The following is a 16,143-nucleotide window of genomic DNA, read 5'->3' as shown; positions in this document are numbered from 1 at the left end:
GGTGAGAAAAATACTTCATCTATGAATCTGTTGGGATCATCTACAGTATCCAGTGCTCCTGATGCATCCCATTCCAACATGTTGGTTCGTAGCCTCCTCTTCTGCCACAATGAGGCCACTCTCATGTTGGAGGAGCAACACCTCACATTCTGACAGGTAGCCTCATACACTGATTTCTCCAACTTCAGGTAATTTTTCTCCTATCCCCTTCCCTCTTCAATTCCCCACTCTGGCCCTCTTACCTCTTCTCCTCACCTGCCTATCACCTCTCCCACCCCACGCCATGCCACTGCTCCTGACCTTTCTCCCATGGTCCACTCTCCTCTCCAATCAGATTCCTTCTCCAGTCCTTTAACTTTTCCACCTACTACTCCCAGCTTCTTACTTCATCCCCTCCCCCCCCGCCCCGCTCCCAGTCACCTGGCTTCACCTGTCACCTTCTAGTTTCTACTCCTTCTTCTCCCCCGTCTTCTTATTCCAGCTTCTTCCGCGTTCGTTTCCAGTCAAGATGAATGGTCTCGGTCCGAAATGTCGACTGTCCATAGATTTCCATAGATGCTGCCTGGCCTGCTGAGTTCCTCTATTTTGTGTGTGTGTTGCTCTGGATTTCTGGCATCTGCAGAACCTCCTGTGCAACATACTACAGTAAATTGCCATGTTTTAAAAGATTTACAATAGTTCATGTCATACTCCTCTAATCTCCGAGGTGGAGATAGAAGAGACTGCAGATGCTGGAATCAGGAGCTCTTAATCTCCGAACAGTCAAGGGTGAGTGCTGCAAAGTGTTGGGGAGTGAAGTACTGTACGTGGAACCATCCCACTCGAGTCCGGCCGCCCTCCTACACCACCTGGGGGAGGTCCTACAAAGACCGGGAGCCTTACGACACTTTACGGCGAGTTGCGCTGTTGTTGTTTGCCGTGTGTTTTGCTTACCGTTGCCAAGGAGCTGTTTCCGGCGAACGGCTGGCCGACTGCCGGCGATGGGGCTTCGTTGCACGGTGGCAAAGCTCGAGTTATTCAGTTGTAAGTGCTATAACATACGGTAGCCAAATAACTGTTCTGAACTGGAGCTGAATGGGGATCAGTAATTATAAACAGGATGGGCCCGATTAGCTCGGCCGCATGTTTCCAACACCTTATTCAGGTTATCTGGAAGGATCAGTTTTAACTAATGAGAGATCTTCTTGATTTGTATGCGTTTGTTCTTCTTTCGCGCTTTGTAAGTGACTGTTTTCTGTAGTATCAGGAGAAATAAATAAAGACGTGTTCTCTCTTGAGAAAGGTGCGGCTTTGAAAAAAAAGCATTAATAAAATAAATTCCATGTTATTGCATCACAACCCGTGAACTTCCTGTGCTACAGCACAGCGTCAGTCCCCCTACATCGTTCAAGAATGACTATCCTTTTCAAAGGGTGATAGAGAATGTTTCCCTTACCAATGATGCCAACATCAAATTAGTCAAAATAAAACCAAATAAGGTGATGTCCTAGTTCATGGAAGGCAGAGTATGTTCCGAGTCCCGATGAAGGGTCTCGGCCCGAAACGTCGACTGTTTTTTCCCCTTTATCGATGCTACCTGACCTGCTGAGTTCCTCCAGCATTTTGTGTGTAATGCTCAATATTTGCAGCATCTCTTCTGTTATATTCACTTCCATAATTCTCAGCCACAAAGGAGATAGATTGGCATATTCAACTCCCACCACCGCCCTTCCTCCCCACCCCCACCAAATTTGCTTTGGCAGACAGAAGCATACCAAAGGAAAGAGTTCATCTGATTTTCACTGCTCCTGTGCTGCCAAGTGACCAACAAAACAAGCATAGGACAACAGTAGTGATGGGTTTACATTGCAGGGCATTTGTTCTGTACATTAAGTACTTCCGTTTAAATTAAAACTATCTCAGTCATGTGAAGACGGGTGCTTGTTATTCTTTCGGTATTCATTTTATGATATACATATGCAGTTTGTTTTCAAACATTCAAGGTATTTGTTTTACATTTTTGTCAATTGTTTATGTGCGTGGGGGGGTGGTATTCTGGTCTACAGATTTTTTCTTGATACCTTAAGTTTTTTTTTACCCGTAATGAACTTTGCCAAACTCATCTGCTGGTTTTTAAACAAAATTATGAAATAGAAGGGGAACAAAGGAATGAATATGAAATGATATGAGAAAATCTAGTGTGCATGATTCGTGGCAATGCGGTGGCTTCCCTTTGTTCTTGGTGTTATGCAGCTCAGAAATAGGCATTTTAAGCTGACCAAGGTGCCACCTTGATTGAACTAATTTCTTTTGCCTGCATTGGGCCTACGTCCCTCTAAACCTTCACTATCTGTGATCCTGTCCAAATGTCTTTTAAGTGTTCTGATGATATCCATCTTGACCACCTTGATTGGCAGCTCATTCTTCCTGCTCTCACATTGAACCTTTGGCCTCGTTTAAGGCTGCCCTGCCCATGGAAAAACACTGTCCATCCACCTTGCCGATGCCCCATGATTTTATAAATCTCTTTTATAATAACAATAGGTTTCAGGAAATAATTGTTCTTTTCTTTGATTTCCCTAACTTCATGACCTCCATGGTAAATACAGATAAAATGCATTCACTTACAATCTTAATTATTTCTTATGATTCCATACATAGGTGAGCGAGTCCCTAAGGACCCGTTCTCTCCCTAATAGCCCTTTTTCACTTAATATACTTATAAAATCACCTAGGATTCTCCTTTATCTGATCTGCCAGATATATCTCATATCCTTATGTGTTTTTTTTTGTTTTAATGTAGATTGACAATGAGGTGATAGTACAATTTATGGATCATGGGGGACAACTTGACGTATGAAGCTGAACTAAATGGTTTGATAAAAGAGGTAGGTTGGAAAGAGTTTGCCATTTTGGACATTAAAAGATTTCTAACCTAAATTATTAACAATAAGCCAAATTTACACCGTCCTTGTCACTACTGATTCTGCAAGATTGCTCTTTTGATTGTAGATGTGAAGTAAATGTTACAAAAAGTTCAATCTTGTCCATGTCAGTTGATATACCTGTTGAATGAGTTTAATTAATGATGGGCAATCTCCTTGATTCCTGGAAATTAACTAATACAGCCTGGTGTCACATTTCCACAGATTAGAACTGTTGTTTCATATCTTTAAAATGCAATATTTTGAAATAAAAATAATTATGTTTCCACATTTTTCCTCCTCTCATTCTTAGTCATTTTTTGATCCCTTATAACCTTTTTATTTAGTCATAGTCATACTTCATTGATCCCGAGAGAAATTGGTTTTCATTACAGTTGCACCATAAATAATTAAATAGTAATATGTAAATTATGCCAGTAAATTATGAAATAAGTCCAGGACCAGCCTATTGGCTCAGGGTGTCTGACCCTCCAAGGGAGGAGTTGTAAAGTTTGATGGCCACAGGCAGGAATGACTTCCTATGACGCTCTGTGTTGCATCTCGGTGGAATGAGTCTCTGGCTGAATGTACTCCTGTGTCCAACCAGTCCATTATGACATGTCCAAGATGGCTTGCAACTTGGACAGCATCCTCTTTTCAGACACCACCGTCAGAGAGTCCAGTTCCATCCCCACAACTTCACTGGCTTTACGAATGAGTTTGTTGATTCTGTTGGTGCCTGCTGCCCCAGCACACAACAGCAAACATGATAGCACTGGCCACCACAGACTCGTAGAACATCCTCAGCATCGTCCGACAGATGTTAAAGGACCTCAGTCTCCTCAGGAAATAAAGACGGCTCTGACCCTTCTTGTAGACAGTCTCAGTGTTCTTTGACCAGTCCAGTTTATTGTCAATTCGTATCCCCCGGTATTTGTAATCCTCCACCATGTCCACACTGACCCCCTGGATGGAAACAGGGATCACTGGTGCCTTTGCCCTCCTCAGGTCCATCACCAGCTCTTTAGTCTTTTTTCACGTTAAGCTGCAGATAATTCTGCTCACACCATGTGACGAAGTTTCCTACCGTAGCCCTGTACTCAGCCTCATCTCTCTTGCTGATGCATCCAACTATGGCAGAGTCATCAGAAAACTTCTGAAGATGACAAGACTCTGTGCAGTAGTTGAAGTCCGAGGTGTAAATGGAGAAGAGAAAGGGAGACCTTGTCTGACCTTGAGTAGGAATTAAATTTCTGCACTCTATATTTCCAAGTTTTTTCACTTTAATTTCACAATCTGTAAACTTAATTATTGTCCCAGTTAATTGAGATAACTGATTTCACTTGTTGTGTCTGTTTCAGATATTGGTCTTTTAGGCACTTAATATGAGTAAAGTTAGAAAATCTAATCATATAATAAAATTAATGACTATGCCCTGCCACAGAAAACTCTGATCCCTGATTATTGGGAAACTGGTTTGAGGAAAGGGAGACTTTTAATACAAATTGACACCAGTGAATACACTAATTCAAAGAAATGGAATCGTAATTTTCATCCTATTCTCATTTTGAACCTGAGATAACTTTGTTTTCTCTTGCTGTCACGAATAATAACATTTACCGTTAATCATTTCAATGTTGACACTTTTAATAAATCTACACCTTAAACTGTTAATGTTTCTCATGCAGTATTTAAAGTTTGCAGCTTTTGACGAAACAGTGAACGCGTTTGATGAGGAATGCAAGAACAAGGGAAAGACCATCCCAAAACCACCAGTGAGTGCTGGCCAAAATTCAAAGACATTGCGCATTCAGGTAAAGTGTGTTCTTTGTACCATTAAATGAGATTTGTTTAAGTAAAACGGACTGCAGTTAATATTACATTCTGAGGTATTTTTGAAAAATTTTATGTATTCAGCATTACAATAAATATCTTAAAATGAAACATGTTTTTAGGTAGATTGATAATGACAACATTATCAATGTCATTATCAGGCTGCATGGCACACTGATCTGAAAGGTTAGATTGCATGGGATTTGGGTGAACTAGTGAGATCGATTCTGAATTGGTTTAATGATTGGAAGCAGAAGATGATGGTTAACATCCAGTTCATCCAGTAGGGTGCCCAAGAGGTCAGTTTTGGTACCTCTGTTATTCATTAAGCATGTAAATGTTTTGGATATGAATGTAAATTGCATGTTTAGTAAGTTTGCCGATTATACTAAATTAAAGAATCATGTTGACCTGTACTGAAATATGCCTTTTTTGTTTTATATTCTGTGTTTTTGATTTTTTTTGTTGCTCTTTGTGTGATTATTTTTTGCGCGTGGGAGGGATTTGATGCTTTTTCTTTGATTGGGTTGATTCCACGTTCCTTTGTTTCGTGACAGTCTGTGGGGAAGACGACTTTCAGGGTTGTACACTGCATACATACTTTGACAATTAATGTATTGTGAACTTTGATAGTAAAGCAGGTTGCAAATAATTGCAAAGAGATCTTGATCGATTAGGGAGATGAACTGGGGATTTCAATTGAAAGAAATTGAGCTGATGCATTGTGGACATTCATACCGGGGGGGGGGGATAGAAGTTATACAGTAAATGACAGGGCACTGATGAGTGTGGTAGAACAGAGGGACCTGGGAGTACAAGTGCACAGATTGCTGGAAGTAGGCAGGAGGGTGATGAAAGCAGTTAGCATGTTGACCTTCAGTCGGGACAGAGACATTATGTTGCAGTTATATAATTTGTTGGTGAGGCCACACTTGGAGTATTGCGTGCAGTTTTGGAGACCCTGTTATAGGAAAGGCATTGCTCAGCTGGAGAGGGTACAAAAGAGAGTTATGAGGATCCTGCCTGGACTAGAGGTCCTGAGTAATTGGGAGAGGTTGGCCACACTGGATCTTTGTACCCGAGTGTAGGACAAAGAAGGGTGACCTCATATAAGTTTAAAAATCATGAGGAGTATGGATAATTTGGACAGTCATATTCTTTTCCCCAGGTTTGGGAGTTTAAAAGAAACCTGAGGCATCCAAACCAGGACCACCAAACTCAAACAGTTTCTTTCTCTAAGCAGTCAGACTGATCTACATCCACACCCACTAACTCCAGCATGACTTTATTATTTTCTGTCAGTCACCTTAAGTGCAGTCTCGCATCGCTTTTAAGGACATACAATCAATTTATTAATATAAGCTGTCTTATGTATTTCTGTTCATTGTATTTTTTTTATTATTGTTGTGTTCTTTATCTTAGTGTTTTTTTTTTGGGCTACATCGGATCCAGAGTAACAATTATTTTGTTCTCCTTATACATGTACAGGAAATGACATTAAACAATCTTGAGAGGTAACCTCTTTACATAGGGTAGTGAGTACTTGGAATGAGCTGCCAGAGGAAATGGGCAAGATGGATCCAATTGCCACATATAAGAGGCAATTAGAATGGGTACATGGGTAGGAGGGTTGTGTGGAACTGGAACTAGCAGTGGTTGGCATGGACCAATTTGGCTGAAGGCCTGTTTCATGCTGTATTACACTAATGTGTTAAGTCACTCCTTACTTTTCAAGAATGTGATCAAATGGATAACTGAGGCTCCAGTATGACTCAATCTATGACAAAGCTGCCAGTTTGATTTTTCATTCCATCCACTGTCCTATATATTCATCTGCTCGACGCAAACTACCAACTGTATTGCATTTGCTTACTAAGTCTACTTTGATAGTATCTGCCAAATCCATAGGCAGCTTGTATATGAAAACCCTAAATCTTTATTGTTCCCTTCAATTCTGACTCTGGAAATACATTCCTTTTCCATCATCACTGGGCTCAAGTTTTGGAACATTCTACCCAATAACTTTATGGGGATATTTTCACCAGAATGTTTGTAGCAGTTCAAGAAAGTAACTCACCATGCTGTTTAGGTCAATTGGATATAAGGAAAAAAATACTGGTTTTGCCAGTGATGCCTGTATTCCAAGAATGAATGACAAATAAGCTAATAATTAAACTGAAAGTTCAAAATTTATTATCAAAGTGTATAGATGGCAACATGTACTACCCTGAGATTCACTTTCTTGTGACCATTCACTGTAAATAGAAAGAAACATTAATAGAGTCAATGAAAGGACAAACAACCAACACACACAAAATGCTGGAGGAACTCAGCAGGCCAGGCAGCATCTGTGGGAAAGAGTACCGTTGATATTTTGGGCCAAGACCCTTCAGTAGGACTGGAGGAAAAAAGATGAGGAGTAGAATTAAAAGGTGGGGGGGGAGGGGAGGGAGAAACACAGGGTGATAGGTGAAACCGGGAGGGTTAGGGGTGAAGTAAAGAGCTGGGAAGTTGACTGGTGAAAGAGATACAGGACTGGAAAAGGGGAATCTAATAGGAGAGGACAGAATGCCATGGAAGCAAGAAAGTGGGAGGAGCACCAGAGGGAGGCAATGGGCAGGCAAGAAGATAGAGGGAGGGAAATGGAATGGAGAATAGTGAAGGTGGGGGGCATTACCTGAAGTCTCATGCCATCAGGTTTGAGGCTACCTAGACAGAATTTAAGGTGTGGCTCCTCCAACCTGAGTATGGCCTCATCGTGACAGTGGAGGAGGCCATGGATAGACATATCGGAATGGGAAGTGGAATTAAAATTGGTGGCCACTGGGAGATCCTGCTTCTTCTGGCGTAGGTGTTCGGTGAAGCGGTCTCCCAGTCTACATCGGGTCTCACCGATATACAGAAGGCCACACCGGGAGCCCTGGACGCAGTATATGACCTAACAGACTCAGAGGTGAAGTCTCTCTAGGAAGAAGTACAGTCGACGTTTCGGGCCGAGACCCTTCTCCAGGACGAAGGGTCTCGACCCGAAACGTCGACTGTACCTCTTCCTAGAGATGCTGCCTGGCCTGCTGCGTTCACCAGCAACTTTGATATGTGTTGCTTGAATTTTCAGCATCTGCAGAATTCCTTGTGCAGAGGTGAAGTGTTGCCTCACCTGGAAAGACTGTTTGGGGCCCTGAATAGCAGTGAGGGAGGAGGTATATGGGCAGGTTTAGCACTTGTTCTGCTTGCAAGGATAAGTGGCAGGAGGGAGATCAGAGGGGAGGTACGAATGGACAAGGGGGTCGCTTAGGGAGCGATCCCTGCCGAAAGCAGAAAGTGAGTGGGAAGGAAAGATGTGTTTTGTGGTGGGATCCTGTTGGAGATGGCAGAAGTTAAAGAGAATTATGTGCTGGACGTGGAGGCTGGGGGGGTGGTAGGTGAGGACAAGAGGAACCCTCCCATTGATAGGGTGACGGGAGGATGAGATGAGGGCAGTGTTGATGGTGCAGGAAGGGAAGCCCCTTTGTTTGAAAAAGGAGGACTTCTTCGTTCTGGAATGTAAAGTTTCATCCTTAGAGCAGATGCGGTGGAGAGGAGGAATTGAGAGAAGGGGATGGTGTTTTTACAAGTCACAGGGTGGGAAGCGCTATAGTCCAGTTAGCTGTGAGAGTCCTTGGGTTTATAATAGACATCAGTAGATAAGAGACAGAGACAAAGAGATCAAGAAAGGGGACAGAGGTGTGGGAAATATGCCAGGTAAATTTGAGGGCAGGGCGGAAGTTGGAAGCAAAGTTGATGAAGTCGATGAGCTCCGTGTGGGTGCAGGAAGCAGCAGCAATGCAGTCGTCGATATAGCGAAGGAAAAGTGGGGGACGGATACAAGGGTAGGCTTGGAACATAACCAAAAAAGACAAACAACCATGTGCAAACGACATCAAACTGTGCACATACAAAAACAAAATATATATAATAATTAATAAATACGCAATAAATATCAAAAACATGGGATGAAGAGCCCTTGAAAGTGAGTTCATAGGTTGTAGAAACAGTTCAATGTTGAGCTGAGTGAAGTTACCCCCTTTGGTTCAAGAGTTAATGGTTGAGGGGTAGTAACTGTTCCTGAAGCTAGCGGTGTGGATCCCGAGGCTGCTGTACGTCCTTCCTGTTGGCAGCTGCAAAAAGAGAGCATGACCTGGATGGTGGGGCTCCTTGATGGTAGATGCTGCTTTCCTTTGACAGTGCTCCATGTAAATGTGCTCAATGGTGGGGAGGGCTTTACCTGTGATGAACTGGGCTGTATCCACTACTTTTTGTATTTCTTTTCCGTTCAAGGGCATTGGTGTTTCCATACCAGGCCATGATGCAACCAGTCAGAATACTTTCCTCCGTGCATCTATAGAAGTTTGTCAAAGTTGTAGATGGCATGCTGAATCTACATAAACCTATAAGAAAGAAGAGACACTGCCATGTCTTTGTAACGGCAGTTACATGCTGGACCCAGGACAGATCCTCTGAAATGATAATGCCAAGGAGTTTAAAGTTGCTGTCTCTCTCCGCCTCTGATTCCCCTATTGAGGACTGGCTGATGGACCCCCAGTTTCCTTTACCTGTGGTCAATAATCAGCTGTTTGGTTTTGATGACATTGAGTGAGAGGTTGTTGTGGCACCATTCAGCCGGATTCTCAATATCCTTTCTGCATGATGATTTGTCATCAGCTTTGATTTGACCCACAATTTAAATATGGCATTGATGCTGTACTTAGCATCACAGTCATACGTATAAAGCAAACAGAGCGGTGGGGGGGGTGGGGGCTAAGCTCACACCCTGTGGTGCGCCTGTGCATCAAGGGATCCCGAAGTAGAAGAACAACTTCTCTTGGAAATCATTATCTTCATACCACCATTTTTTTAAAAAAGCAGACAAGTAACTTTGTTATCCCATTTTTCAATAGAAAAATTTACTTGAAGCATTTGATGAAGGAAATAGAAAGGCATTCTTCAAACTTTGGGAGCAGCACATTTCACCTCATGCTGGAGAAAATGATCAGCTGCTTAGAAAGCTGGAGTTTCACCTTCATGTTCATTTTGTCATTTATCCTTTGAAGAACACTAGTGGAAAACCTGTAAGTTAAATATAAAATACTGAATTATTTTCTTAATTTCCATGTAACCAATATATTTTAAAATTTTCCTGAATTTTGTACTTAAATTTACCTGTACCTTTCTTTTGTAGAGGCTTGGAGGGTAATAATATTGTTACAAAATGAAATTGTTTTAACTCCTTTTTATTGGATAATACAGTACTTTGTCCAGCATTAATTAAGCTATTTGAGAACAATGCCTGCCTTTCTGTTGGCTTTGTGGATATGCCTGCCTTTTTGTTGGCCTTGTGGATATGCCTGCCTTTTTGTTGGCTTTGTGGACATGGGCACCGGTATGGGTCTTAGCTATGCCTGCCTTTTTGTTGGCTTTGTGGACATGGGCACCCGTATGGGTCCTAGCTATGCTTGCCTTTTTGTTGGCTTTGTGGAACAATCTATGTTCCAAATCTATTCTGGTATCTATCCCCCACTTTTCCTTCGCTACATCGATGACTGCATTGGCGCTGCTTCCTGCACGTATGCTGAGCTTGTTGACTTCATTAACCTTGCTTCCAACTTTCACCCTGCCCTCAAGTTTACCTGGTCCATTTCTGACACCTCCCTCCCCTTTCTAGATCTTTCTGTGTCTATCTCTGGAGACAGCTTATCTACTGATGTCTACTATAAGCCTGCTGACTGTCACAGCTATCTGGACTATTCCTCTTCTCACCCTGTCTCTTGCAAAAATGCCATCCCCTTCTCGCGATGCCTCCGTCTCCGCCGCATCTGCTCTCAGGATGAGGCTTTTCATTCCAGGATGAAAGAGATGTCCTCCTTTTTTAAAGAAAGGGGCTTCCCTTCCCCCACCATCAGCTCTGCTCTCAAACGCATCTTCCCCATTTCACGCACATCTGCTCTCACTCCATCCTCCCGCCACCCCACTAGGAATAGGGTCCCCCTTGTCCTCACCTACCACCCCACCAGCCTCCGGGTCCAACATATAATTCTCTGTAACTTTCACCACCTCCAATGGGATCCCACCACTAAGCATAGCTTTCCTTCCCCCCCCCTCTGCTTTCCATAGGGATCGCTCCCTATGTGACTCCCTTGTCCATTCATCCCTCCCCACTGATCTCCCTCCTGGCACTTATCCTTGTAAGTGGAACAAGTGCTACACATGCCCTTACGCTTCTTACACTTCCTCCCTTGCTACCAGTCAGGGCCCTAGACAGTCTTTCCAGGTGAGGTGACACTTCACCTGTGAGTGATATACTGCGTCTGGTGCTCCCGATGCAGCCTTCTATATATTGGCAAGACCTGACGCAGACTGAGAGATCGTTTCGCTGAACACCTACGCTCTGTCCACCAGAGAAAGCAGGATCTTCCAGTGGCCACACATTTTAATTCCACGTCCCATTCCCATTCTGATATGTCTGTCCACGGCCTCCTCTACTGTAAAGATGAAGCCACACTCAGGTTGGAGGAACAACACCTCATATTCCGTCTGGGTAGCCTCCAACCTGATGGCATGAACATTGACTTCTCAAACTTCCGCTAATGCCCCACCTCCCCCTCGTACCCCATCCGTTATTTATTTATATATAGATATTTTTCTCTCTCTCCTTTTTCTCCCTCTGTCCCCCTCACTATACCCCTTGCCCATCCTCTGGTTCCCCCCCCTTTTCTTTCTCCCTAGGCCTCCTGTCCCATGATCCTCTCATATCCCTTTTGCCAATCAACTGTCCAGCTCTTGGCTCCATCCCTCCCCTCCTGTCTTCTCCTATCATTTCGGATTTCCCCCTCCCCCTCCCACTTTCAAATCTCTTACTAGCTCTTCTTTCAGTTAGTCCTGACGAAGGGTCTCGAACCGAAACGTCGACTGTACCTCTTCCTGGAGATGCTGCCTGGCCTGCTGCGTTCACCAGCAACTTTTATGCGTGTTGCCTGAAATTCCAGCATCTGCAGATTTCCTCATGTTTGCGTATTTGAAAACAATTTCTTTTTGGAAGCTTTGTATTTCAGAAGTTAGAGCAACCATATAGATATTGATTAAATCAAAAGAATAAACTTCAAGAAACAAAGTTTTATGTTTGACCAGAATAATATGTATGGAGTGTGGAGGGAGCACTTAATCTGTACATTCTTCACTTTCTTGTATTTAATATTTAGATCATTTTAAGAAGCAACTCTCAAGTTGAAAAGTAGTTCTTCACACAGACATAAAGTTCAAAATGTACCTATATCATGTACTTAAATCACCTGCTCAAAATTGAAAAATATGTGTTTTCACATGTTATTTCTATGATGTATTGCTCTTTAGTTGTCAATAGACAATCAATATGGTTGCTATTTGCCACATCTGGGGCATTTGTATCTGAATACCAAAGCAAGTAGATATTTCATTGTCAGCAATGGGCTGTGTTGAGGTAACAAAATTTATCCAGCAGATGGTGCTGATTTATCTTTGTATTTTTAATAGTTTCACATTTCTGTATCACTGAAAAATTCAAGGACATTTTCTTGATTTTATTTGTAAATGTTGAATATGGTAGGAATGGTCTAGTTGTTCAAGGCATGTCATATCAACCAAAGGTCTTGGGTTCAGTTCTTACTGTTTTGCGTTTGGTTTAACTTGCCACATTGGGTAACCAAAGGGAATGATCACTTTGGTGAGAATTTAGTGGACTGCTGATTACATAGGAAATTATCTTAATGTTGTGCTTGTAATGATGAGGGTATAAAAGTTGGATATCAGTTTTCTTTTAAATTTACAGTGCTAAAACTTTGCAAGATAACAGTGTAGGTATCCCTACATGTCAAGTTGATGATTCACCTCAATATCCTCCTGATTTCCCCCATTATCACTCCATCTCTTTGTCCTACCTTTGTCCTACCTTCTGTCATCTTTGTCATCTTTGTCCTACCTTCTGTCAAGTTAATTCATCTTATGTAATATGAAGAAATGGTTGTGCATTCTGGATCCCAAAACCAATTCCAGTATCATTTTGGCTGTAATGGCATGGACATTTGCTTTCCAATTCACTGTATCTCTAGTTAAGTCATTTTAATAGAGATGCAGCACTTTATCTGCAATAACCCATTCTACTCTTCATTACCCATCTGAAGGGATCTTGGTTTAATTCCCATTCCAAGATATGAATATGTTAATTACGTAGGTGAAAATCCAAATAAAAAATCAAATGCACAAAATCTGAAATAAAAAACAACATAAAAAATGGTGAAAACTCTCAGCTAGTCCAGCATCATCTTTGGAAGGAAAAACAGTTAACATTTCATGTCCAAATTGACATCAATATTGGACTTACTGCATTTTCTACCAGTCACACATCTATGATGAGCTCAACGTTTCGCTCACTATTAGTACAAGCTAACTTATAGGCATGGCCAGGTAAACAACACATGACATAGACAGAAAAGCATAATCACCATCTATCTTCCCCATTAACCCACTGGATCTGGTTTTGGCCAGTCACAGATGTTCTCTTTGTACTGTCTACCCTTTCACCACTTTGCAACAAATATCCTCTATTATCATAAAGAACTGTAAATAATTTTTCTTCCTATACCCCATTTCAACAAGGAAGCATATATTAAAAGAACTTCTATAGTACTAGGGTCCATATTTAAATTCAGTTTGCAAGCTCTTCCTCGGGTATTTAACTGGTTGTATTGTTTGCAATGTTTTCAAATTTGCTAGCATAGCTTGACTTCTGTAAATGAAGCACACACCTGTATTTAGATTTGACTTTGAGAGGAATCTGATCATGTGCTAGCAGGGAACTTAATATAATGATGGTGAATTTTTTTTTAAAACAGCTTTTTTAACTCTATAAGAATATAACATACATTTTTAAGTTGTATTACATTGTACCTTTCAGTAACAAGCAGTCACATTGCCTTGGTTGATGTAAAGTTGCTGCTATAGAAGATGAATGTGATGAATTGCAATGGAATATATTTTTGATTTTTTTTCTGTATTTGTAAAATCACAAAATAAAAAATTTGATACAGAAGTACAGGTAAAACGTGTAGTTCAGAATTATCTCAGCACTTAATAATTTTGTGTTTGAGATGGAATTCCTCTGGTACCTAGCTGACTGTTATGTTGTAAATGGAGTATCTTTGCCAAGACTGAAACTGTTCTTGGAGTGGAGATCATGCCCAACCTGATCTTCTAGGCTAGTTCTTCTGCTCTACATTATCCAACTTCCACGTTCTTTATTCTGTCTTCATCTTCTGACTGTACCCATTCACTTATTAAACAGATAACCCTGTTTTATAGCATATTCCCCATGGTCACCCTCATTTTACCTTATGTTAGCTATGCCCCATCCCCACATTCTTTGCAGATTTACAAACTGCTTTTATCCCCATTACAGTTCTAATGAAGTGGCCTGAAGTGCTGAGCTTTTTTGAAGCACTTACTGTTTTTTATTGAAAACTTCCTCTTTAACTTATGGTCAGAATACATAATTGTTCATTCTATATCATTTCTTTTGTGAGAAGCAGACACCACCACTTTTACAGACTATTAATTTAGATGAACACTATTTATCAGATTGATATACATACTAAAATATGCAGTAGTGGACGAAGCATAAAAATTGATACAAGTGGTTAGCTACAAGAAATTAACATAATTATTTAAAATATATGTTTCTCATCTCGTAAAAGAAAATTTGCAAAGAAAAGTAGAGTAGCAATGGTTGATTGAATGGAAGACATCAGACAGCATCTCAAGAGTCACATAAGTCTGTGTTAAATAAAGTGTGTTTACTAAATTGAAGCATGGTTAATTGAACCTCTTTTTGTTAATGCTAATGTCTTTTCAACAGGACAAAGATGATTTGGAAGAAAGAACTTCTCATTTCAAAACATACCTAGAAACTAGAGGTGCAGCATTAAGTCAGACAACAGAGTTTTTGCCGTTTTATGCACTGCCATTTGTCCCTAATCCCACAGTACACCCTTCTTTTAAGGTGCTTTTTCAGGTATGAGCTACTTTATACTATAGTTTACTGGATGATGGTGATTTAGTAACCTGTGACATTTGGATATATAATAAGTTCTTTACATTTTTATGGTATTTTCTTTTATATACGGATTAAATCTCAAAGATGAGATTTTCCCCTTGGAGCCTATAAAATAAAGGAATCTCTATTGTGGGGAAGTGTATGCTGACAGAACCATTAGCTTTTTTCTCAGGATAACACTAAGATTGATGTATCTTGTGTCAGAGTACCGCCTTTTTTCCCTTAATAATTTCTCTGAGTAATTTTTTGTATGTCACTGTCTTTTTCACTGGTTCATTGAAATTGTAAGACAGTATACCAATGTCCTTCCTTGCTGCTCGTAATGCTGCTGATATTTAGGGCAGCAATGAATGTCCTCCATCTCTGGCAGTGTTCAGGGCTTCTTTCATTGTGTTAGTAGCTTCCTTTGGGTTTCCACTACTGTCAGTCGTGCAAGTCCCTGGTGGAGACTCAGGAATATTGAAGCACTCAGATGTAGAAAGAGTCTTCATTGCTGTTTCAGTAACAGTTTTGTTTTACCAGTCAGGGTTGTTAGCCCGAGCTGAGTCCCTGAACCTGGACGACCAGGGGACCACTCTTAGTCTGTCCTCTACACTTTGACCTGTTTGGCGTAGATGACCCTTCCAAGAACCAAAGCATAAAGCCCTGACCCCTGCCAACGTAGGAGTCATTGAGGTATGCAAGCCTCCAAAGCACAACAAATTTGTGGTCCTTTTGGAGGTACTAGTGTCCAGTTTAATGATAACTGAAAGCAAAATTAATTGGTGTTAATGGCAGTCACTTCTTGAGATCATGAATCTGTATGAAGAACAAGTCTGGCAACTTTTTAATTTAAATTTTGCCGTGTTAATTTTTTTTTACATTCTTAGCATTAACTGATGATCAACAAGAAAGAGTTAGGTAGTAATTTCACATGTCCAAATCAGCCAAAATTATTTCTAACAAATGAATTACATTGAAGAAAATAAACATCAACATTTTGAACACTGCAAGTTTCCAAAATCAGGAATAAAATGGAAGTAAATAGAGTTTTTTTTTTACAGGTGATGGGTGAAGGATTGTCAGGATTTGTTCCTCATGTTGTGTTGCTAATCTTTAGTGTCCACTGTTGAAGGGATTTTACAGATTTTCATAATGACACCTGAGATCTGGACTAACAATTTAAAGACCTGAGTTCAATTCCTACCATGGCAGTTTTGAATTTAAAATCATTTAATAATCGAGTATTTTGGGGCGGAAAAAGGAACAATCAGCCGTCTTAGTAAAAACTACTGAAAAATCCATCTA

At 41.0% G+C, this 16,143-nt stretch overlaps 1 protein-coding gene across 9 annotated transcripts in view; it reads left to right on the top strand.

The window, feature by feature from the left end:
• The first annotated feature begins 456 nt into the window (after nucleotides 1–456).
• Nucleotides 457–16,143, top strand: part of LOC134345281 (lisH domain-containing protein ARMC9) — a 150,451-nt gene continuing 134,764 nt past the window's right edge. For 8 of the 9 annotated variants that reach the window (XM_063045708.1, XM_063045706.1, XM_063045702.1 and 5 more), the window contains exons 1-5: nucleotides 923–1,023; nucleotides 2,783–2,867; nucleotides 4,592–4,717; nucleotides 9,674–9,844; nucleotides 14,659–14,814. In XM_063045708.1, coding sequence (XP_062901778.1) covers nucleotides 2,817–2,867; nucleotides 4,592–4,717; nucleotides 9,674–9,844; nucleotides 14,659–14,814 — 504 coding nt within the window. In that variant the 5' untranslated portion in view covers nucleotides 923–1,023; nucleotides 2,783–2,816. Of the gene's footprint in view, nucleotides 769–922; nucleotides 1,024–2,782; nucleotides 2,868–4,591; nucleotides 4,718–9,673; nucleotides 9,845–14,658; nucleotides 14,815–16,143 lie in introns of those variants that run through there. The other variant, XM_063045701.1, reaches the window with a different exon arrangement.

This window comes from Mobula hypostoma, chromosome 4, assembly GCF_963921235.1.
Source record: "Mobula hypostoma chromosome 4, sMobHyp1.1, whole genome shotgun sequence".
NCBI lineage: Eukaryota > Metazoa > Chordata > Chondrichthyes > Myliobatiformes > Myliobatidae > Mobula > Mobula hypostoma.
The sequence above is the reverse complement of the archived record's forward strand: the minus strand, read 5'-3'. Positions and strand labels throughout refer to the sequence as shown.